Source organism: Podarcis melisellensis, assembly GCF_964234715.1.
Source record: "Podarcis melisellensis genome assembly, chromosome: 1".
Classification (NCBI taxonomy): domain Eukaryota; kingdom Metazoa; phylum Chordata; class Lepidosauria; order Squamata; family Lacertidae; genus Podarcis; species Podarcis melisellensis.
Window position 1 is genome coordinate 125,996,251 of NC_138528.1, and position 25,247 is coordinate 126,021,497.

The 25,247-nt window shown below is 44.7% G+C and overlaps 1 protein-coding gene across 2 annotated transcripts; it reads left to right on the forward strand.

The window, feature by feature from the left end:
• The first annotated feature begins 245 nt into the window (after nucleotides 1-245).
• On the forward strand, nucleotides 246-12,558 carry ICOS (inducible T cell costimulator). Of its 2 annotated transcripts, none has more exons than XM_081899164.1 (6): nucleotides 246-611; nucleotides 2,750-2,797; nucleotides 5,206-5,526; nucleotides 7,320-7,462; nucleotides 9,646-9,737; nucleotides 11,704-12,558. In XM_081899164.1, the coding sequence occupies exons 1-5, from the start codon at nucleotides 554-556 to the stop codon at nucleotides 9,718-9,720; spliced, it is 645 nt and encodes a 214-aa protein (XP_081755290.1). In that variant the 5' UTR covers nucleotides 246-553; the 3' UTR covers nucleotides 9,721-9,737; nucleotides 11,704-12,558. The 2 variants fall into 2 exon arrangements, with proteins under 2 accessions (XP_081755290.1, XP_081755289.1); XM_081899163.1 differs by having other exon boundaries at nucleotides 252-611; nucleotides 7,317-7,462.
• The last annotated feature ends 12,689 nt before the right edge of the window (nucleotides 12,559-25,247 follow it).

Sequence of the window (25,247 nt, forward strand, 5' to 3'; positions counted from 1 at the left end):
AAGTGCTTACAGACCCACTGTTTAATTATCTGTTCTAGGATCTCTCCTGGGTATTGACGTCAAGATGACTGGTCAGTAGTTGCCTGGGTCCTCTTCATTTCCCTTGGGGGGGGGGAAGGTTCCCTTCTCCAGCCATTCTAAGACTTTATTTTCCATACACAGGGTCAGGGTCAGGTTATCCAGAGGACTACAGCACTAAGGGAAAGATTTGCATCGTAAATGCTGTCATCATCATGATATATATTCATTTTTAGAACAGCATAAGCTGATAATTGTAAGCTCAGTGTTCTTACCAAGAAATGAACTGGGGAAACCACCACAGATCTCGGATGGATAATGAAGATCTTCTGTGGTGACGTGTCAAAGGTGTGGGATCTAATGAAAAGGTGGTGAGATATTTTGGCAAATGCTAGATGACTTCTCGACGGTGAAGTTGCCTTCCTCTAACCACTGAAGATTTCAAAGGGAATGGAGCCCTAATTGTTCTAAAGGTTCAACCTCTTCCCCTTAAAATAGAACAGAAGAGAAGCATCAGTGTCTCTGTTCAAGAAGCATGAAGCTATATATTGTGACGATCTGCCTTTTTTGCTTCTACTTTGAGCCTCTTCATGGTAAGTGATCTCCACAGTCTCCCAGCAGCCATTTACTGGTCAATTTACTAGTGGAAGGTTGTGTGGGGAAGAGGTAGCAGAGGAACACTGGTCAGAAAGCCTTGGTGGGAAAAAAGGCACCTTAACTTTCACAGTGAACGTTTCTGTAGTCTTTTAAATGTCTCTGTGGGAAGTGGGGGGTTATTGTTTTGTCGTTTTGGTTTAATTATTTACTTGTGTTTTATTTTGTATTTTATTCTGTGAACTGCCTTGAGATCTTTTGATGAAAGGCAGTATATAAATTTAAATTAAAAATAAATAAAAACAACAGCTTTTTACACGGAAATACGTTAGTTTTGAACTGAACCACTGCTTAAATTCAAAGGGTGGGTGGATTTCTGCCAACATCAGTTGGTGCTTCCTGTGGTTTTTGAGGCAAAAAAGTAATGTATTTCCCCCCCTTTTTCATATACAAAGAAAGTGAACCTTTATAATAATAATAATAATAATTTATTATTTGTACCCTGCCCATCTGGCTGGCTTTCCCCAGCCACTCTGGGCGGCTTCCATAGAAACCAGAAAACACTAAAATATCATACATTAAAAACTTCCCTGAACAGGGCTGCCTTAAGATGTCTTCTGAATGTCAGGTAGTTGTTTATCATTTTGACATCTGATGGGAGGGCGTTCCACAGGGCGGGTGCCACTACCGAGAAGGCCCTCTGCCTGGTTCCCTGTAGCTTTGCTTCTCGCAATGAGGGAACCGCCAGAAGGCCCTCGGCGCTGGACCTCAGCGTCCGGGCAGAACGATGTTATCTGTTTATGTACCGCATATTGATAAACCTATCCTTCAACAATGCTTTAAAAACCAACTATAGTTTTAAAAAAGCAGCGGTAGTCAAATATTTCATTATCTAATTAGTGATTCTGGAAATTCGGCTGTCTAGAGGTGAAGTCGAGCTGATTTGTTTGTCTTACTAAATAAGGCCTTTTTTTGAAGATGTAGCTAGACACCTTCCAGACAAATACAGCTTTTTTGGGTTTCCAATTGTGGCATAGCTCCCCATCCCTTAGGAACTTACCAATATGTCAGTTCTTTTGTTAAGTAAGTGTGATGTGTGCACATGGTTAGTGTGGTTCTATCTGATTGTTGCAATAAGTTCTCCTGTGAAAAGTTGCTTTTCAGTAGGTATCCCTTGCTTGTTCAATACATTTCAAATTAATAAAAACACAGTGACTCCTTCCTACTTACTTCAGAACATATCTGTTGTTCCTTACCTTTCGTGCTTGGAACCTAGATATTTGAAAGACCTCCTCCTTCTACTTTAGGAGCCTGTCCAAATGTTATATTCCTCAGAGTTCCCTCTCAGATCCACTGCCTCTGAGGTGGGGCATGTTAGACTGCAGAAAGGGTCTTCTCAGGTCACCATGAAATGTCTCCTCAAGGGAGACACCACCTGGTACCAAACTTAGTGCCTTTTCAGGTCAGGCTTTCCACATGTCATTTGAGTTGGTTTTAAATCACCTCGCTCTGTTCTCTTCATCTCTCTTTGCTGTCTTAAATCCCACTATCGAATTTTATGTCTTCTTATTAATATTGTGAGCTCTGCTGGGAGCTGGTTTCAACTGAAGGGTGGCCTAATTGCATTTTAAACAAAGAAATAAACAAATACATTAGGAATTTAGCAACTTTGGTCACTGAATTTTGGGACATCAGACAGAGCTTCTTTCTCACTGCCCAACCCACCACACTCTCTTAAATATCAATATTTTATTAATCTTTCAAAGAGACAAAAACAACAAGAGGACAGAAATAGAGTTGCCATATTTTGAAGAGCAAAACTTTTCACATTTGCCAACTTGTACTTTTAACTATGGATCACTATGACAATTCTACCCATGAAAAAGAGGACATGTCCTGAAAAAAGAGGACATATGGCAACCCTCCAAGTTGTCCATAAATCTAGCCCTTATATAGAACAAGGCAGCCAAATAGCTCAGTCAGTTGAGCATGAGACTCACAATCTCAGTCTTGTGGGTTCGAGACCCATGTTGGACACTGAGATTCCTGCTACTTATTAATACTACTTATTAACATACAATGTTTGCAGAATGAGAAATGTTTTCCATGGGTGAAAATAAAACTGTTTTATTTTTAGGTGGTGACTCCTGTTCATCATTTGCATCCAGCAGAGCTTCGCTGAAAGGTACATATTTTTGGGGGGATGCTTGGATGGAATCAATCTAGCATGCCAAACTTTATTTCTATTTTTACTGTTGTGGATCTAGAGAAATGATACAAAAATTTAGAGGAAAGAAATGATGTCTACAATCCTGTATCATGTTAGGCTGTTTAAATCTCATGCAAGTAATTGGGATTAAAGCAGCTTGTGTATGGGATTGGAGCAAAGGATTACGATCCAGTATGCATGTACAGTGGTACCACAGCTTACATACACTTCAGGTTACATACGCTTCAGGTTACAGACTCCGCTAACCCAGAAATAGTGCTTCAGGTTAAGAACTTTGCTTCAAGATAAGAATAGAAATCATGCTCCGGCAGCGTGGCAGCAGCAGGAGGCCCCATTAGCTAAAGTGGTTCTTCAGGTTAAGAACAGTTTCAGGTTAAGAACGGACCTCTGGAATGATTAAGTACTTAACCTGAGGTACCACTATATACTTAAGCACCAATGAAATCAACAAAGATTAAGCATGCCCGATTCTGAGCTGGATTGCACTTAACATGATTTAAGAAGATTCATAACCATGGACAAGGATCTGACCAAGTCAGTTTTAAACTTTGAGATATCATCCGGAAGATCTGTTCAGAATAAACTATTTTGGCTGGCATTTCATCACATTTATAAACTGCAAGTTTGCAGCCTTCAGACTGGGTCAAAAATGATCGAGCTCAGTCCCTGGCAAGGGCACAGAAGAGAGGAAAACTGAGAGTGAAAGACTTAGAAGAACTTTAAAACTTTCTGAGGCAAATGAATGGGATGCTGTGGGTTAAACCACAGAGCCTAGGACTTGCCGATCAGAAGGTCGGCGGTTCGCATCCCCGCGATGGGGTGAACTCCCGTTGCTTGGTCCCTGCTCCTGCCAACCTAGCAGCTCGAAAGCACATCAAAGTGCAAGTAGATAAATAGGTACCGCTCCGGCAGGAAGGTAAACAGCATTTCCATGCGCTGCTCTGGCTTGCCAGAAGCGGCTTAGTCATGCTGGCCACATGATCTGGAAGCTGTACACTGGCTCTCTCAGCCAATAAAGTGAGATGAGCGCCGCAACCCCAGAGTCGGCCACGACTGGACCTAATGGTACCTTTACCTTTTTAAGGCAAACAAATGCTTGCTAAAATTAAACTATACCAGGGGTGGCCAACTCCCAAGAGACTGTGCTCTACTGGCAGTGATCTACCCCCTTTTGGGGGGTTCAGGGCAAAGTTACTGAACTTTTTATAGAGAGTAAGAAAGGAGGAAAGCCCCATTTTTGGGGAGATGAAGGCTAAGCTCTTGGGAGGGAGAAAGGGGAAGAGCCACTCACAGATTGCTGAGTAAATTCCATCTTTCCGTCTGCAGATTGTGCAACAATGGAGGGAGGGGTGAGGGGGTGGGGCTGGATTCGATTTTACCAACGCTAAGGAAAGGGACCCAGCGATCGACTGCGATCTACCAAAACCTCCCATGGATCTACCAATAGATCACGATCAACCTGTTGGACATCCCTGAACTATACAAATACGAACATCATCATCATCAAAATTAATAATAATTCCATTTACATGCTGCCCTTTATCAAAAGATCGCAGGGTGATGTACAACATTAAAAACCTATTTCATGGAGCAAAATAATAAAATAATAAAACAACAATGAAATCAAAGGATGGTAATAGATAATAATAAAAATAGCCATTAAAATTCAAATGACTTTTTGCGTACACAAACCAGTTGAGCAATTTGGGAAGATTTCACTGAAAATTCTTGGCCGTTGAGCAGAGATAGTCAAGATCAGGGGTCAGCAAACTTTTTCAGCAGGGGGCCGGTCTACTGTCCCTCAGACCTTCTGGCGGGGCCGGACTATATTTTTGGGGGGAGGAAAATGAACGAATTCCTATGCCTCACAAATAACCCAGAGATGCATTTTAAATAAAAGCGCACATTCTACTCATGTAAAAAAATGCTAATTCCCGGACCGTCCGTAGGCCGGATTGAGAGGGCGATTGGGCCGGATCCGGCCCACGGGCCTTAGGTTGCCTACCCGTAGCCAAGATGGTTGCCTCCAGATGTTGTCGACTACAACTCTCATCATCCCTGGTCATCCTAGTTGGGGCTTATGGGAGTTGTAGTCCATCTTATTGGTGGGCATAGATGTTCCTGTTGCTTATGGTAGCTCATGATGCACATGTTATAAGACCAGAGAAAACATCAGGGATTGGGGGTCTAGAAAGAGCATAACTCTCCCCTTTATTGTTCCTCTTTTCCTCAAATGTTCTTTTTTTAAAAAATAAATAAAATAAAATAGAAGAAGAGATGGAGGAAACATCTGCTTGTACTTCCAGTGGGATTTTTCTTCTATATGCTTGTTGTGAACAATTTCATTCTCTCTCCATTTCCAGGGAATCTTACTGCCTCCAATGATGAATTTCCGAGAGAAAACTTCACATTTGACTGCCCTTTGCCACACAGTGCTGACATCTTCCATATAAAACTGTTCAGAGGGCAGCAGAAACAGAAAGTCTGTGATCTCTACATAGAAAAAGGGAAACCACGTATTAAAGGGAGTGAGATTTGTAATCCAGTGCATTCCGGTGATAAAGTGTCATTTGTTCTCAGAGATTTGAAAAGCAAACATAGTGATACCTACATCAGCTGCCTAGAAATCTATGCTCCTGTCCCTCATTGTTGTGAAACAATTGAAAAACATCTATATATCCGAGGTTAGTAGACTGCTTTATCTTTGTTGTCTAAGTGTAAAAATGAGAGTCCTACTAGTCATTCATCTGTGATAACAGATACACCTTATGCTGTTGTTTAGTCATGTCCGACTCTTCGTGACCTATTGGACCAGAGCACACCAGGCACTCCTGTCTTCCACTGCCTCCTGCAGTTTGGTCAAACTCATGTTGGTAGCTTCGAGAACACTGTCCAACCATCTCGTCCTCTGTCGTTCCCTTCTCCTTGTGCCCTCCATCTTTCCCAACATCAGGGTCTTTTCCAGGGAGTCTTCTCTTCTCATGAGGTGGCCAAAGTATTGGAACCTCAGCTTCAGGATCTGTCCTTCCAGTGAGCACTCAGGGCTGATTTCCTTCAGAATGGAGATGTTTGATCTTCTTGCAGTCCATGGGGCTCTCAAGAGTCTCCTCCAGCACCATAATTCAAAAGGATCAATTATTTGGCGATCAGCCTTCTTTATGGTCCAGCTCTCGCTTCCATACATCACTACTGGGGAAACCATAGCTTTAACTATATGGACCTTTGCTGGCAAGGTGATGTCTCTGCTTTTTAAGATGCCTAAAGTCTAGAAAGTTAAATCATCCTTCCAGTATAGAAGGCTTTCTATACTGCATTTTTTAAATGTGATATATTAGGTGGAGAATTTGTCTCTTGGATTATTAATGTGTTGTTTTCTGGGGACAGTTTGGCATTATGATGGTAAACCTACAATTCAAATTTACCAGTCAGATCTACTGTGTTGGGAGGAAAACTGCCACATTTTCCCCAAGGTTCATGAGACTAGGATGGTGGCCAGTTCTACAACTTTCTCCGTGCCTCCTCCTTCCCTCCATCTGTGATTGTGGCCTTACCCTCATGAGGGATAGGTGTGGCTAGTAGAGGTGGAGTGAAAATTCAATTCAGTTTGCATTTAAAGGCGAATTGATTGAATTCACACTTCCCAAAACCATGTTCCAACCGAATTCCAAGCCATTGAAATTCATCCTCCATCCCTAATTTGGGAGCAACACACTCTGAGGAACTCAAATCAGTCCAGAAGCTTGGGCTGCACAACTTCAGTAGACGAGGGAGTTCTGCTCTCAAATGCACTTTTCTTCCCCGGCCCACCCGTGTTCCTCTTTCTAAGGCAAGGAAAAAGTGTTGCCTTGTTATTCCCTCTTTCATCTTCTGATAACATTGTCATTTCCCCCACAAAGCCAAAATTATTTGTGGCTAATGGACTGCAGAGTAGTAGATTGCTGCTGTGTGGTCTCTGTAGCATCAAAGAACATTTAGAAATTTGCATTTCAGTGAATGTTGCGATGCAGTTCTTCGGTCAAACAATGTTTAGCAAGATGCATATATCAGGGGAAAGTTTGCATGAAAATGAGTATATTAGTAATACGAAATTAGTGGGAACTGCTTGAAAAAAATGTGTACATTAGTCGAAACTGCCCAGGAGAAATTTAATATGCATTTAGTAAGGCTGTTGGATTTTCATGAGGATTTTTAAAATAAAGAACTGTGTTTAAGACTGGAGAAATCATAAAATGAAATGGCAGATCCTTCCATCCCTAGTCACTAGGGCTAAGGAAGACTGGCAAAGAAAGAAGGAAAGAAGGGAAGGAAGGAAGGAAGGAAGGAAGGAAGGAAGGAAGGAAGGAAGGAAGAAAGAAAGAAAGAAAGAAAGAAAGAAAGAAAGAAAGAAAGAAAGAAAGAAAGAAATGTACAGACAATAGTGGTTGATCTTAGGTCTGAAGATCTAATAAAAACTATTTATTTATATTTTTTTCAGAAGATGCAGAAGATTCAAAAGTTTCAGAAGATTCAGAAGTTTCCTGCTTGTTCTCAGAGTCTGCATCATGGATACTCATTGGGCTCACTGTTTTTTCCGTTGTCGCCTGCATCTTCTGTTTCACAGCATGCTGCCTGAGAAATGTGGTAAGTGATCTACACAGGCTCTTCAAAGGCTCCTAACCTGTCCCTGCGAGATAGAGCGACATTTGGGCTTTCGTTAGTGAGATGCAGAGTCAATAACACCCTCGCACACCTACGGAGTCAGCACGCCAAATGGAAACTGCTTTGATGAACAAATTTGAGCCACTTATTTACTACCGGAATTCAGTCACCGGTGACAGCAGTTTACTTTCAATTTCTCTAAGACAGAGCTGCTTATCGATTTAAAGACCTGGAGCTCGAGGAAAGGGAGAGGGGGGGGGAACTTTGTGAACATCAGCAAAAACGACCCGAGGAAGCAATCCCCCTTATTGCTTCCTTCCAAAGGGGGAAACAAATAAATGTGGGCACCGGCCAGCTCTGAAGTCAATTGAGTGGTCTTGATGAGAAGACAGTGAATTTAGTTTATTTCTTCTTCCACAAAATCTGGCAAAGTGCCTCCAAGTCCATTTTGGATTCTTCCTGTTTGAATGTAGGCCTCAGGGCCAGGTTACATCTTGTTTTTCCTTCATAAGAAGACAACAACAACAACAACAACAACAACAATAATAATAATAATAATTTATATCCCACCCTCCCCAGCCGAAGCCGGGCTCAGGGCGGCTAACAACAATAAAATAGTACAACATTCTAAAATCATTCATTATAAAATTAATTCAAATCAAATTGATGGCAACCATTGGGCTAGAGATTCTGTGAAGATTGCCAAAGGAGGGAGTCAGGCTGTGCCCTGGCCAAAGGCCTGGTGGAACAGTTCTGACTTGCAGGCACTGCGGAAAGATGTCAAGTCCCGCAGAGCCCTAGTCTCTTGTGACAGAGCGTTCCACCAGATGGGAGCCACAGCTGAAAAAGCCCTGGCTCTGGTTGAGGCCAGCCTAACCTCTCTTTGGCCTGGGACCTTCAAGATGTTTTTATTTGAAGACCGTAAGTTCCTCTGTGGGACATACCAGGAGAGGCGGTCCCGTAGGTACAAGGGTCCTAGGCCATATAGGGCTTTAAAGGTTAAAATCAGCACCTTAAACCTGATCCTGTACTCCACTGGGAGCCAGTGCAGCTGGTATAGCACCGGGTGAATGTGATCTCGCAGCAAGGACCCTGTAAGGAGTCTCGCCGCGGCATTCTGCACCCGCTGGAGATTCTGGGTCAGTCTCAAGGGCAGCCCCACGTAGAGACTAACATGTAGATGTTAGTGCAGGTGCCCCCCTTTTTAGAGGGTGGGGTACGTACACAAGGAAGCTTCCATTGATACCAGCTTCCTGATTTGCGTACACAAGGCCCAAAAGACAGACGGGCGGAATGCGACATTCACACGTAACATTGTTCATCCATCCCAACACCATCTGAATGTATGTGTGAATTGGTCCTTGGAGATGAACCATAGCTTTAGCAAACCGTCGAAAACCTAAGATGGGAAAGTTAGGTGTGTTGAAACCATAGCCATATCTATATACAGGCCTGGCCCACTTTGAGCAGCGAATCAGGACATGCCAGCCTGGTCTATATGGATATACAGTGGTACCTTGGTTCTCAAACTTAATCCGTTCCAGAAGTCTGTTCCAAAACCAAAGCATGCTTTCCCAAAGAAAGCAATGCAAAACGGATTAATCCGTTCCAGACTTTTAAAAACAACCCTAAAACAGCAATTTAACATGGATTTTACTATCTAACAAGACCATTGATCCATAAAATGAAAGCAATAATCAATGTACTTTACTATGAAATAAATAAGACAGTATTGCAGATGATAAAAATAAAAATTATTATTATTTCTTACCTGCACAGATGATAGTCATTGTTTATCCATTTCTGCAGTCACACAATCAATCAGTAAGCTGAACTAGGTTCCGCATGGTCACAAATTAACTGAAAAAGCCTCAAAAACAAAAAAAGCAAAATAAATAGCAAAAACAAAAGCACCAAACTTAATTGATTCCAGAAGTCCATTTGACTTTTGAAATGTTTGAAAACAAAGGCGCAGCTTCTGATTGGTGCAGGTGCCCTGGAAGCAATATCTGACAGCCGCAGCGGGCGTTTGGCTTCCGAGAAACGTTCAAAAACCGGAACACTTACTTCCGGGTTTTGGGCGTTTGAGAACCAAGGTGTCTGAGAACCAAGGTAGCACTGTAGATAGAAATCAGCAATCTAAAATCTTTAATGTCTATTTCCAGGTTTGCCGCCATGTCGCGAGCTCTCATGACTACAACAATGAATACATGTCCATGGCAGCTGTGAAGCCCATCTAATAACCCACCACTCAGAGGTAATACACAATTCTATCAGTGGCGTACGGACCATGGACTAGTGGGACTAGGCTAGGTCCCCCCTAGTTCCTGGCAGGACCTTTCTGTGTACCAGGCTCCATGTATCTGAGTGCATGCGCCTCTCTCTCTCTCTCTCTCTCTCTCTCTCTCTCTCTCTCTCTCTCTCTCTCTCTCTCCCTCCCTCTGTAAAGGCTGCAAAAAACTGCACGACCCTGCAAAGCAATACACACACATGAGCTGGAAGTATATATAGGTAAAGGGACCCCTGACCATTAGGTCCAGTCGTGGCCGACTCTGGGGTTGCGGCGCTCATCTCGCTTTATTGGCCGAGGGAGCCAGCGTACAGCTTCCGGGTCATGTGGCCAGCATGACTAAGCCGCTTCTGGCGAACCAGAGCAGCGCACGGAAACACCGTTTACCTTCCCGCCGGAGCGGTACCTATTTATCTACTTGCACTTTGACATTCTTTCGAACTGCTAGGTTGGCAGGAGCAGGGACTGAGCAACGGGAGCTCACCCCATTGCGGGGATTCGAACCGCCAACCTTCTGATTGGCGAGTCCTAGGCTCTGTGGTTTAACCCACAGCGCCACCCACGTCCCTATATGATTTTCAGTTATATACATTTCAATAGTTTTACAATAATCTTAACATCTCAAAACTTGACTTCCTCCCTCCTCTTTCTGCAATGCAGTTCTGCAGCTAAGTCACCTCTACAAAGATGCATTAGTGAAAATAACAAAAGAATGCGTTGTACTGCTGAAAACCGCATTGCAAAAATGTGTACAATAGGCAAAATTGCATACATGGATGTGCATATTAGCAGAGATTGGCACTAAAATGCCAGTGAGTTTTCATGAGGACTTGTTTAGAAATGAAGAAATCACAAGCTGACATGGAAATGTGAAGGACTGAACTTAAGACTGTAAAAATGAGAAACCGAGAGGAACCCAAACGCTAGCTGCTACTTCTAACATTTTATTAAACCATGGTCTCATGAATTGATTGAGGAGTGGATGTTATTTTTGGTCAATCAGGTGAAAAAATAACTTTAGATCCTTATCATAGCTGTCAAGCGTCCCTTATCTGGAGGGACAGTCCCTTATCCCGGCGCCATGTCCTGCTGCTGTCCCTTATTGATGATGCCCCTTAAATTTCCCAGGTTTCAAAGGAAGCAGCTCTCTTCCTCCCTCCCTGCCGGCCAGGGAGGAGGGAGGCTCCAACTGTGTTGCTTGGCTGCCTGGCCCGTCCCCCTCTGGCCTCCTTTCACCAGCCTTGGCCCCCGGGAGCCCCTCCCCGCCGGGACTGGCGGGAGCCTCGGGCCCTTCACCACCGCTCCTGGTAGGCCGTACTGTGGCTGTGCCGCTGAAGGACCCAGATGAGATGGGCAGCCTGGCACGGCCTATGAATTGCTGAGGAGCCTTGAGAGGAGAGCGAGGGCAACCATAGAGAAAGCAGTTCTGAGAGAGGAGGAAGAGGAGGAGGCGGAGGTGCAGGCAGGTGTTCCAAGGGCTACAAGGGAAGGCCCACAAGCGCTTCTCCCATAGATTTGTAGTGGTAGACTAGCATAGATGGTCTGATCTGCGGGTTTACTTTGGGCGCTATTTCCCCCCCTCCACCCGCCCCACCTAATGGAATTGAGAGCTGCAGATGGAGCACAAGAGAAAAGATACAGAACTCCAGCAGCATCTTTGTAGCTTGGACTTTTTGCACAAAAAGTGGTTGCTGTTTGTAGTTATTTAATTGCAGTGTTTCATCGGCTGGTGTCTTGAGCAGGAACCTCTGGAAACGAAGGGCTAAAAACCGGCGCTGCTCTCCAAAATGATCTGGTCCCTTTTAACTGGTTGACTAAAATGCCTTATTTTGGCTGCTGGTCCCTTATTTTCAAGGCTGCTGGTCCCTTATTTTCAAATCTGTAAGTTGACCGCTATGATCCTTATGTCACAGGGCCTTTTAATTTCTTCCAGGTGGTTCAGAGCTTCAGTTTAAGGCGTGGCTTCTGGAGTGCAGCAGAGAGGGGACCCTGAACAAGAAATCGCTGCCCACCTTGCAGTGTTCGGTTTGGGCCTTGTGGTCACATGCTGACATCTCCTCAAGAAGAAAACTTCTCATGCTGCAGCCTCACTTCCCTGTTGCGTCTTTCCCAAACCATTCTTCATGTACGAAGCACCCAGAACATGCCCAAACTACATTGATCAAATTTAATGGGTCTGTGTTTGCTTTTTGAAGGGATTTTCTTTTTGCAGCTATTCGGAAAGCAAGGCTTTCAGGGCCAGATTCAACTAACCAGAGGACTGTGTGCGCATTATATATTTAAAGCACACCTCTCTCTAAGAATCCTGGGAACTGTACTTTAGCCCTCACAAATAATCCCCAGCGCCCTTAACAAACGAGAGGGACTGATTCAACTAACTTGGCATGCTACCAGAAGCCAGAGCAAGGGCTTTTGCTTGCACCACAGGTCTTCCCCTTCTCCTCCCTGCTCTGGGCACGCCCTGTCCCTCCCCAAAATATGCTCTGGGGAATTGGGAGACTCCCAGAACAGCATGCATGGGGGGAGGAGAGGGGGATCATTCTGTCAGAAAAGCTTTTGCTGATGGAACAGTCGGAAGAGCGTGACGTCAAATTCCTCCCAAAACTCTTGGTAGCAGGTTTCCTGTTCTCTGTCTAGGGACGCGGGTGGCACTGTGGGTTAAACCACAGAGCCTAGGATTTGCCGATCAGAAGGTTGGCGGTTTGAATCCCCGCGATGGGGTGAGCTCCCGTTGCTACGTCCCTGCTCCTGCCAACCTAGCAGTTTGAAAGCACATCCAAGTGCAAGTAGATAAATAGGTACCGCTCCAGCGGGAAGGTAAATGGCATTTCCGTGTGCTGCTCTGGTTCGCCAGAAGCAGCTTAGTCAGGCTGGCCACATGACCTGGAAGCTGTATGCCGGCTCCCTTGGCCAGTAAAGCGAGATGAGTGCCGCAACCCCAGAGTCAGGGGTCCCTTTACCTTTAACTTCCTGTTCTCCACTTCCCCAAACCCTAAGAGCTGAGATATCTATATATCAGTGGACTCGAGTAAAATAACCAGCAGTAATACGCCATTATGCTGTGTGGTTGGACTATAGCCTCCTGCAGAAGGATAAGAGATGACTGGAAGACACCTGAGACTTGTTGAGAACACTCCCAGCCCAAGCATTTATGAGCAAAGTCTCTTCAGATCACCCTTTGCATTGGAGGGTGAGGGCTGTTGTTTCTCTCCCCATGCGTATTGTGGGAGAATTGTGGGTCCTTCCTGCCTGGTGAGAGCCAGGAGCTTCGGGAGTGAGGAGTGTGTCATGTCGCCCCATGTCCTGCGAACTCAAGTTGAGGAGACAGCACCGGACCTCTGAGCCCTTCTGCTACCTATAAATACACACTCTGGACAATACCAGCCATGACCTGAGGGAGATGTTGGGGCATCTCCACCTTTCCTGGGGCTGCTTAAGAAAGAACAGCATGCTCTGAGGGAAGGCAGAGGTGAAGGAACCGGGCAAGGGGCTACACAAACCATCGACTTCCAGCTGGCTTCAGAGCAGTCTGCCACTCTACGTTTTATGTAACATATTTGTTTGGGTGTTTGGAAATTGTAGACTGCCCTTGGATGACTTGGCAGAAAGGCAGTATCTTAACTGAATAATTAATGTTTGATAGGTGAGGCTGATGGCCTCTGAGGTATTTTGGATGTGCTAGTTGTTGCTAAAGTCCCCATGTGTTAGTTGCTTCCATTTACTGTATTTTTTGCTTATAAGACTCACTTTTTCCCTCCGAAAAAGTAAGGGGAAATGTGTGTGCATCTTATGGAGCGAATGCAGGCTGCGCAGCTATCCCAGAAGCCAGAACAGCAAGAGGGATCTCTGCTTTCGCTGCACAGCGATCCCTCTTGCTTTTCTAGCTTCTGAGATTCAGAATATTTTTTTCCTTGTTTTCCTCCTCCAAAAACTAGGTGCGTGTTGTGGTCTGCTGCGTCTTATAGAGCGAAAAATACGGTATATGGATGTTTAAGAGGGCATCTTATTCTTGTCTGTGCTGCTCTAAAATATGGACATTTTTACTCTTTTTTCGTTGCATTTGACATTTATTTGCAGTATTTTTAGGATGTTGTAAACTGCTCTGAGGTTTCTGTGAAATATGAGGTGGCATGTAAATCACCTGAGTGAATGAATAAAAAACTCTGTTGCCACCGTCTCCCGCACAAACCGCTGGCACGTGTCCCCCCCAAAGTTGCCCATGATGGAATGCATCCCCCTCAAACCCCACTCCACCTGCCCTAGACAGAAATTTTGGCCAAATTTCTAGCTGGAACACCTAACAGAAGGGAAAAGCCCGTGAAAATGTGTTTCCTTGTTGAAAACAGGCAAATTTGTGACTCTAAGAGTCCTCTTTACATGGACAGTGCAGAAGATTGAAAAGAAATTTGCTGCATAACATACGATCAGGTGTTCTGGAGAAATTATTATAGGTCAACTCATCATGCAAGGAGTTTATTATCCGTTGGTTCAAATTATGTTGCTGACTCTATACTAGCATTATGCTATGCTCTATATATTGCTGTAACGCAGGCCTGAGATTTGTCTTCCTAGTTTAGCCATAGCCAAAGGCTTCCATTTAATAAATGGCATTGACTACTGAATGTGAACAGCTTGGGTTCAAATATTACGGCAGTCATCAAGAGGCCTGGGCTGGACAATATTTTTTAAAGATAATTGATATGTGTAGATGCAAATTTACAAATAATTGCTCTAATTTAAATAGATCCCACCATAGTGGACCTGGTAACTTGTCTGTGCTTGCTTATTTTCTTCTGCCCAGATGCTGCTACTGTTGGGCAGCTTCCAAGATCCTGCTGATCTCCATTCTTCTCAACATCTGTCTTTAACCTGAACTTGGACTGGACATCCCTTCAAACAGAGGACTGTTTGAGGTCCTCGAGGACCATTCTCTGTTAAAGTAGGGAACTTTTCCATACTGGTTTCCCTGATGCTAGTAGAAACATCCTAACTAGTACAGTGGTACCTCGCAAGACGAAAAACGCGCAAGACAAAAGAGTTTTCCGTTTTTTGAGTCGTTCCGTAAGACGAATTTCCCTATGGGGTTGCTTCGCAAGATGAAACGTCTTGCAAGTTCTTGCGAGTTTGTTTCCTTTTTCTTAAAGCCGCTAAGCCGTTAATAGCCGCTAAGCCGCTAATAGCCGTGCTTCGCAAGACGGAAAAACCGCAAGACGAAGAGACTCGCGGAACGGATTAATTTCGTCTTGCGAGGCACCACTGTATATCACACTGGTTGTCAACAATGTGACATCACAATAACATGATGTCATGACCACAGCATGACCCCATATTGGACCCTTTCCCCCCAGCACTGAATCTTCCTCTACTGCTCCAGTGACTTCTGAGGCTCATGCGCTGGCTTGCAAAGACCTCTTGCACATCACCATGTAACATCCTAAGCACGGGAAAGAGACACAAACACTGGCCTAGAAACAGCATCTCCTCTTAGTGACAGGCCTCAGTTGTCATCCTCAGATCCCATCAGCTGCTGTCTTGTAGCCTTTCAGGCCATTCCCATGGGTAGGATGAGCATTGCTCCCGGGGGAGGGAAGAAGGAGCCGAACAGTCTGCAACGGTGTCTCCTCACCAAGCCAGACCTCACGCTGCAGAAAGCCATTGAGGAGGTCCTGGCCTCAGAAGCTGCTGAACTCTCCGCCCAGGAAATCCACAAGGCCAGTAGCCCGTATTTAAAAGACTATGTTCACTGGACAAACTGCACATGTAAAGCTGTATGGTGAATAGGGTCAATTAATATGCTTATGTGCCTTACTGAAACCAATAAGGGTATTGCTATAGAACCACTAATGCCTTATCTCGGTGGGGAGGGGTGCTATGTATTGAAGTTCTCACCCTGGCCACCAGGAGTATCATGTATATAGTTTTCACTCAGGTCCATGTCAGTTACTTTAGGCAGGAAACCCTGGGTTGTTGTTGCTACAATGTTGACAGCCGGCTGCCTATAAAAGCAGGCCGGCTGAGCTGTTTGCTGTTCAGTTCTGTTCCAGCTTACAAATAAAGAGCTGCTTGAAGAATCGCTGTGTCCTCTGATAACTTCACCCACAACTTAACACAGTTTATATCCTTTTTTCAGGTCCCCTCCCCCCCCTTTCCCAGGGATCCAGCCTTGCAAGTTTGCATCCTTGAGCATGAATAGAAATTGTTTCTGTACTCCTGGCGCCATTCCCGGGGTCTGTGCGTCAGCGGGCCAAGAAAGTTGCAATTGGCAAGACAAGCTGGATGCGCTGCTGGCAAGGCCATCTTTTACTGAGAAGAGGAGAAAGCTTTGTTCATTTCAGCTACTTTTTGTTATACAGCAAAAGCTAATGCATATTTTAAGTTTGCATCCTGAGAGAAAGAAATACAGCTCTAGCTAATGCATTTCAGCTGTTGAATCCTCAAAGAAAGAATTTGGGAAGTCTTGAGGCCTAGTTGGGGTGACTACACAGTCAGGTTTTGGGTATCCTGTCCCTTCAGTCTGACCACAACAGAATTAGGCTCTTGTGATCTCTGGGAGTCTCAGGCCATGTTTATGCTTCAAAGGGCCGTTTCTGGTTGCAGATTTATGTAGCGCAACACTTTGCCACCTCGGACGCGTGAGAATCCCTCGCTTCTGCCTGCGATAAGGCAGCTTTGATACATATCGGATCACTTAAGTACAGAAGCTCTGCCGATAAGGGAGAGCTGAGATGCGTGTGCAGAATTGCTGTGAGGAAGGAAGGAGTTGTCTCAAGCTGATAAGAGAATTCAGAGGGTTTTAGAAAACCGAGTTACAAGAATGAGGCCCGTGTAAGGACAAGACGGGCTGATAAGGCTATCAGGGTCTCCTAACCCTGATGCTCGCTTCTGCCTCTCTGGTTGGAGGCTGTTGCTTCTGAAGACCAGCTGCTGGAAAGTGAAGAAGGAGAGGGTGCCCTTGGGTTCTGATTTTGCTGGTGGGCTTCACATACATAGGCACTTGCTTTGCCATTGTGAGAACACGATGCTGGAGTAGATGGGGCCACTGGTCTGATCCATCAGACTGCTCTTATATTCTTAATTGATCTTCCCCAATGAAGCACATGTTGGAAAGGAGGAGAAATGGGAGCCAATGGCATAATGGTAGGCGAACTTACGGGACCGCCTCTCCTGGTATGCCTCACGGAGGACCTTAAGGTCCATATATAGCAACACCCTAAAGGTCCTGGGCCCTAAGGAAGTTAGATTAGCCTCAACCAGAGCCAGGGCCTTCTTAACACTGGCTCCGGCCTGGTGGAATGGTCTGTCTCGTGAGACCAGTGCCCTGCAGGATCTGATTTCTTTCCGCAGGGCCTGTAAGACAGAGTTGTTCCGCCTGGCCTTTGGCTTGGAGTCAATTTGATTCCCTCCCACTCTTTCTTTTTCCTTTCTCCTCCTGTGAAGAGATTGCACCCTAATGTTTTAATGTTGTATCTTAATCTTTTAAATGGTATTTTAATCAACTTGTTTTTATTATTTGTTGTTAGCCTGGTCTTGGCTGGGGAGGGTGGGGTATAAATAAAAGTTTATTATTCATCATCATCATCATCATCATCATCATCATCATCCAGTCCAACATCCTGTTCTCACAGTGGCCGAACACATAAAAACAATTCATTTATCCCCCCAATACCAAATGTTGGAGAGGCTGTGAGGCTCTTGGCTCCTACAGGCATATGTGGTGGAGCTGTATCACTATTAAAGCGTTGTGGGAGTCACCATTTGCAAGTACATCTGTGCTTGTCAGCATCTTAATTTGGACCCAATGCTATCTCCCTTGTCCCTGGAGGCCGATAACAATCTGAATATCATACATAAAGAATCAGTGGCGTTCTTATTAGCAGTCACTCAAACGAAGATTTCTGCTATATCGAAAACAGGGACTGGTTTCAGTGTTTGGTGTTGGATAAACAGAGAGCCTCACTCCCCCTAAATGCATGGTTTGTGGGCAACTTGGTTGCACGCAACCTGGTTGCATAAGTTACCGTATTTTATGCTCTATAAGACTCACTTTTTCCCTCCTAAAAAGTAAGGGGAAATGTGTGTGCATCTTATGGAGTGAATGCAGGCTGTGCAGCTATCCCAGAAGCCAGAACAGCAAGAGGGATTGCAGTGATCCCTCTTGCTGTTCTGGCTTCTGAGATTCAGAATTTTTTTCTTCTTGTTTTCCTCCTCCAAAAACTAGATGCGTCTTGTGGTCTGGTGCGTCTTATAGAGCGAAAAATACTGTATGTAGAGAAATCCACCTCCTCAGCAAAACCTCCAGTGACACATGATTGATCTTCCGAGATATAATAAACCCACAAGAGAAGTCTGTTTATTTTTAAGTTTGTTATTTGGTGGTATTGTTTGGAAGGAATGCTTTCAGGCTAATTTGTAGAACTTAACTTTTCTTTTCGGAGCCTGTGATCGGTTTTTCTTTTTTCCTTGCATCTCTGCACTTTTGTACTCCTCAGTTGTTAAAATCAATATTATATATATAAATATATATTTATACATTCCTTTTGCCAGTCCCCTCATCCAGAGGGGTCACAGGTTCCCCACCTTTCGTGTACAGAATTGCAGTCTGAGAGAACATTATATTAAATTGCCATTTCCCTAGTGAGCTGAAATTTAGAGGTCTGCATTTCTGTTCTATGATTATCAGTTCAATTCACTTGGGGCGGGAGGGAGGAAAGAAAAGATTAGTCAGTTTTCACAGTAAAATGAATTAGATGGATCAGCACTTCTATATATTCACACATACATAGATATAATGAATGCATAAAATCAAGGTGCAGAAGAGTGAGGAATTTTCATCTAAATTACTATCTCCATGCTATTTAGTGCCTTAGCAAAGCAGTAAGTTCTCAGATGGCCGGGGATATCAACTTTTAACATGAAATAAATCAGTTCTAATGATCAAAGCGAAAGATTTAACTGCAGCACACATTAAATACTATCACTTTTTTTTTAGTATTAAAAAACCCCACACATTGACATCTTTGAAATACTGAGGAAGATTCATCATGTAAATCCAACTTCAGTTTTATGGAGTTTTATTTTTCGAAAATGCAAAGTGCTCAGCAGTTCCAATCTCAGACACTCAATCAGTATCTGCCTCTTGGAAACTAATCCCCATGAGTTCATTTTATGATCATTCAGCAGAAACAGATTCTGCAGCCCCCCCCATTTCACCCCTCAATATTTATATCCAATGTCATTTACTTGCCTATCTCAGCCCCATATGTTCAGCCATAGGATATAGTGTTTCCAATAGTTGTCTCCAATAATTCTGACTGACATCACATAGCCACCAAAGATGACAGAAGATTCGAAGTTACGTCTCTCTGAAGAACTCTGATCTCCTTCAGCTGACTGGGTGGGAGAGAATCGCCGTATTTTTCGCTCCATAAGACGCATCTAGTTTTTGGAGGAGGAAAACAAGAAAAAAAATATTCTGAATCTCAGAAGCCACAACAGCAAGAGGGATCACTGCGCAGCGAAAGCAGCGATCCCTCTTGCTGTTCTGGCTTCTGGGATAGCTGCGCAGCCTGCATTCGCTCCATAAGACGCACACACATTTCCCCTTACTTTTTAGAAAGGAAAAAGTGAGTCTTATAGAGCAAAAAATACGGTATCCAAGAAAAGCTTAAGACACAGGGCAAATGAATATACACGACTGGGGAGGAAGATGATGCGTTTATCTCTTCTTGGTGATATTTCCCTTTAACAGCAGATTGCATTTGATCTCCTACAGGACTAATGCATACTAGACACTCAGCATGTGGCGATCACTTTAGGTTTCATGCTTCTTGCTGCTGGCAAATGTATTATCTTGTTTTGTTTGCCATAAGCCATAAGCAAAACAGGATGTTTTCGAGGCCATACCTCAGCACCTGCTGGTTTCTGCTGAGGTGCAAAATTACAGGTTCAAGTGACAGAACCAACGCCAAAAGGAGACAACGAAGGCCTTGGTTTGGTGCTCAAAAATCGGGAATGAGCTTACATATCCAATATGAGCCAGGAGTTGTTGTTGTTTAGTCATTTAGTCGTGTCCGACTCTTCGTGACTCCATGGACTGTCCAACCATCTCGTCCTCTGTCGTCCCCTTCTCCTTGTGCCCTCCATCTTTCCCAACATCAGGGTCTTTTCCAGGGAGTCTTCTCTTCTCATGAGGTGGCCAAAGTACTGGAGCCTCAGCTTCAGGATCTGTTTTTCCAGTGAGCACTCAGGGCTGATTTCCTTCAGAATGGATAGGTTTGACTTCTTGCAGTCCATGGGACTCTCAAGAGTCTCCTCCAGCACCAGAATTCAAAAGCATCAATTCTTTGACGATCAGCCTTCTTTATGGTACAGCCCTCACTTCCATACATCACTACTAGGAAAACCATAGCTTTTACTATACGGACCTTTGTTGGCAAGGTGATGTCTCTGCTTTTTAAGATGCTGTCTAGGTTTGTCATTGCTTTTCTCCCAAGAAGCAGGCGTCTTTTAATTTCGTGACTGCTGTCACCATCTGGAGTGATCATGGAGCCCAAGAAAGTAAAATCTCTCACTGCCTCCATTTCTTCCCCTTCTATTTGCCAGGAGGTCAAAATCACGTTTGGTCAAAACTCTCCACTATTACCTGTCCATCTTGGGTGCCCTGCTTGGCATAGTTCATAGCTTCTCTGAGTTATTCAAGCCCCTTCACCACGGCAAGGCAGTGATCCATAAAGGGGAGCCAGGAGTAGCATAGTGGTTAAGAGATTGCATTGCAAATCGGGAAGAGGACCCTGACTCAGATCTCATGTCTGCCACGAATTCACCAGCATTCTCTCTCAGCCTCAGTGGTCTCTCTCACTTTCCCCCATTTGAAACAGGGAGGATAGTCATGATAGTACAGGCTGTGCTATGATATGGTTTATTTCTAAATGGCCTCGGTCCAGTATCTCTGAAGGAGCATCTCCCCCCCCCCATCGTTCATCCCGGACACTGAGGTCCAGCGCCGAGGGCCTTCTGGCGGTTCCCTCACTACAAGAAGCCAAGTTACAAGGAACCAGGCAGAGCGCCTTCTCAGTAGTGGCACCTACTCTGTGGAACGCCCTCCCACCACATGTCAAAGACCTTTAGAAGACATCTAAAGGCAGCTCTGTTTAGGGAAGCTCTTCACAATGCTGGAGAGTAATCATCATCATCATCTCAAGAGAGTTTGGTGTGAGCTGTGGTAAGCCTTCCAGGGATCCTGAGCTCTGACATTCGCCTCACCATGGCAGGGGCTGATGCTGGGACTGTCTGAGGAAGCAAATGCCATAACCGACATTCTCTCTCCCAAAGACATGGACAGCTTTTAGGGTTAAAACCTGTCGCATCAGCACATCCAACCTTCGCAAATGCAATTAGGTCAGGTTAGAAGAGTTTTTATGAAGATTGAAAGACTGGATATATATTGAAAGTATTAAACTCAATATTAACAAGATAAAATTAATAGTTTTGAAATGAGTGATTAACTGCCTTGCTTCCTGGAACGGGAAACCCTAGAGACAAAATCTATATTCTTTTCATTTATTTATTTAAATAGAAAACTGTCTCGTTGAAGCAGGTGATTAGGCAAGCAAGGATTCGAAGACGGCTTTGGACTTAAAATCTATGTCGGGTGGAGAGGTGACCTACAGCTCCTCTCAGCTATGTCCATGGCAGAAATGGTGTTCATCCTTGTGGTTCTTGATAGCACAGGTAGGCACATGTTTAAGTGACCACTAGCACACCATGTTGAAAGCAAGGATACTCTAAGGGCGGTCTACCTTACGGGTTAGTCGAGGGTAATGTGAAGTGAATTGAACACATATAAATGTGGAGTGTTTCTACAGCTATTACAGTCATACCTTGGGTTGAAGTAGCTTTGGGATGAATATTTTTGGGTTGCGCTCCAAGGCGACCTGGAAGTAATGAAGTGCGACCTGGAAGTAACAAAGCACATTACTTCCGGGTTTCGCCATTCACGCATGCGCAGACGCTCAAAATGATGTCCCTCATATGTGTGGAAGCGGCGAAATGCGACCCACAGACACGTCTTACGTTTACTTCAGGATGCGAACAGGGATCCGAAATGGATCCCATTCGTATCCAGAGGTACCACTGTATAGCTGCGATTTCAGACCCTCCAAGTGTCCCTATTTTCCTACAGAAGACATCCCGGTTTCTGATTTGAAACCGGAATGTCCCTCTTGTCCCTTAGGACGTCCCTATTTTCATTGGAGAAATGTTGGAGGGTGTGGAGTTATCCAACCATCTGAAGGCAGCCCTGTACAGTTGTACCTCAGGTTACAGACTCTTCAGGTTACAGACTCTGCTAACCCAGAAATAGTACCTCGGGTTAAGAACTTTGCTTCAGAATGAGAACAGAAATCATGCTCTGATGGCACGGCAGCAGTGGGAGGCCCCATTAGCTAAAGTGGTGCTTCAGGTTAAGAACAGTTTCAGGTTAAGAACGGACTTCTGGAACGAATTAAGTTCTTAACCCGAGGTGCCACTGTATAGGGAAGTCTTTTTTAAAAAAAATGTTTAATGCTTTACTATGTTTTTATATATGTTGGAAGCCGCCCAGAGTGGCTGGGGGAACCCAGTCAGATGGATGGGGGTATAAATAATAAAATTGTTGTTGTTGTTGTTGTTGAATAGGATATCCCTATTTTCATTGGAGAAATCTTGGAAAATGTACGATTTCCTGACCACGTGGCATCACACCCCTAGTCATAAAAATGAAACAAAACAGTGAAATCTAGTTACAGATAGGTAGCCGTGTTGGTCTGCCATAGTCAAAACAAAAAAAAAAATTCCTTCCAGTAGCACCTTAAAGACCAACTAAGTTAGTTCTTGGTATGAGCTTTTGTGTGCATGCACACTTCTTCAGATACCACCTGAAGAAGTGTGCATGCACACGAAAGCTCATACCAAGAACTAACTTAGTTGGTCTTTAAGGTGCTACTGAGTAAAATCTAGAGCCACATTACACCCACTGAAATAACCGACGACTTCTGGAATACGCAATGGATCACCTTTCCCCAAGCGATTGTGGCAGTCGCACCTCCATATAGAGCAGGCATTTGTGGATGTTATTCTAGCAAGCAAACACCTCTGTTTCCCAATTACTCGAATGCCGGATGACCTGAACTGGCAATGCCACTTCAAATTGGACCCCAAGCGGTCGGAGCCGATAGTTTTGCTTCTCCGATCCAGCCCTGATGACAACAAACGCAACCAGACTGAATTTTGTTTGTTTCTTTTCCGTTGGCCCATGCGTGTAAATCAAACCACCCCGAAAAGGCTTGTTTTTGCTCGACAGGAAATGTGGTAACAAGATTGTCAGAGGCGGGCTGGAAATCATAATGATACATTTTCATGAGTGTGTCGATTGCCTTGGGTGACAAAGAACCGCAGCGCGTCTGCTGGGAGGAAAACGGAACGCGGCTCGCTGTCTCTCACTTGTTCGCGGGCCTTTGAATTGGAGTCGCTTGTCACCTCAGACCTCATTTCTGTTGCCCCTGAAGCTGTTTTCTGCTTTTCTAGGGCAGAGTCAGAAGTGGGTGATGGAAAAGAGCCCTTTCTAATAACAAGAAAACTGGAGGAATCTACCCGTGGCCTGAGTAAGAATGAAAAAGAACTGTAAAGAAAATAGAGCATGCTTGAAAACAAACAGGCACTGATAGGCAGAGAGGATGTTTGTGGGGTCATTGGCACCTGCCTGATGCAAATAGGCAGGGAGTTTCATAAGGCTAGAGGAATGTTCAGTGCTGGGGAAAAGGATCTGATATTGGTTCTTGCCGTGGTCATGGTATCATGTTACTGTGATGTCACATTCTTGACAACCAGTGTGATATAGCAGTAAGGGTGTTGCCCTGGAACCAGGGAGATGAGGATGGACAAGGGAACCGTTTTAACAGAGGACGGTCCTCAACTTGATGGGCTCTTTGGGGACAGTCCTCTGTTTCAAGGGATGTCCAGTCCAAGTTGAGGTTAAAGACAGAAGTTTAGAAAAATGGAGAGCAGGAGGACCTTGGAAGCTCCCCAACAGTAGCAGCATCTGGGCAGAAGAGAATTAGCAGCTATCCACAAGTCACCTGGTTCTGCTCTTCCTCACTATGGGGGTGGACGGACTGTTTTGCATTTCTGTTGTAATCATGGCAATTATTTATATATTTGCACCTACGCATATACATTTTGTATATGCAAAGGGACGCGGGTGGCGCTGTGGGTTAAACCACAGAGCCTAGGACTTGCCGATCAGAAGGTCAGCGGTTCGAATACCCGCAACGGGGTGAGCTCCCGTTGCTCGGTCCCAGCTCCTGCCAACCTAGCAGTTCAAATCACGTCAAAGTGCAAGTAGATAAGTAGGTACCGCTCCGGCGGAAAGGTAAACAGTGTTTCCATGTGCTGCTCTGGTTCGCCAGAAGCGGCTTAGTCATGCTGGCCGCATGACCCGGAAGCTGTACGCCGGCTCTTTTGCGCCTGGGAAAGGGAAATGGCAGTCAACAGACACTCAAGGAATAGTTTCGGAGAAAAGGCTTTTATTTCTACCATCCATGAACTGGTAGAAGGAGCAAGTGTGATAGTCCACAAAAGCATGCACGAAATTCACAGTCATGTGCACAAGCATATATACCCCTTTCCAGTTCCCTCCTCCTTTCTCCCTCAGGAGTCCTCTGAGCGTGAACAGAAAGCTGTCTTGGGACTATTGGACTCTTCCCAGGAAAGGGGTTTCAGAGTGTTCAGATTATGTTTCAATCTCTTGTTCTGGCATGGTTCATTGACAGAAAGTAAGTTGCAACGTGGTTCTTTAGCAAGGCCAGAAGGCATCAGAAAGGCCTGGGAAACAATGGACTCTGTTCCCTACCTTTGTTGCAATCTTTTTAGTTACAGCAAGCGGAATGTTTCTGATGCTTAGCTAATGCCTTTTAGCTGCTGAGAAAAATGATTTTGAAAAGCTCTGAGAAGCTTTGAGCCTGCTTTGGTGGGGGGTGACTTCGGGCTTAGGTGAGGTCACCTGTCCTCACCTTCCTTCACCTCCACTGCTCCAGTGACTTCTGAGGCTCATGCGCTGGCTTGCAAAGACCCCTTGCACATCGGCATGTAACATCCTAAGCACGGGAAAGAGACGCACACCCTGGCCTAGAAACAACAGCATCTCCTCTTAGTGACAGGCCTCAGTTTTCAGCCTCAAATCCCATCAGCTGCTGTCTGACCACAGCAGAATTAGGCTCTTGTGATCTCTGGGAGTCTCAGGCCATGTTTATGCTTCAAAGGGCCGTTTCTGGTTGCAGATTTATGTAGCGCAACACTTTGCCGCCTCGGACGCGTGAGAATCCCTCGCTTCTGCCTGCGATAAGGCAGCTTTGATACATATCGGATCACTTAAGTACAGAAGCTCTGCCGATAAGGGAGAGCTGAGATGCGTGTGCAGAATTGCTTTGAGGAAGGAAGGAG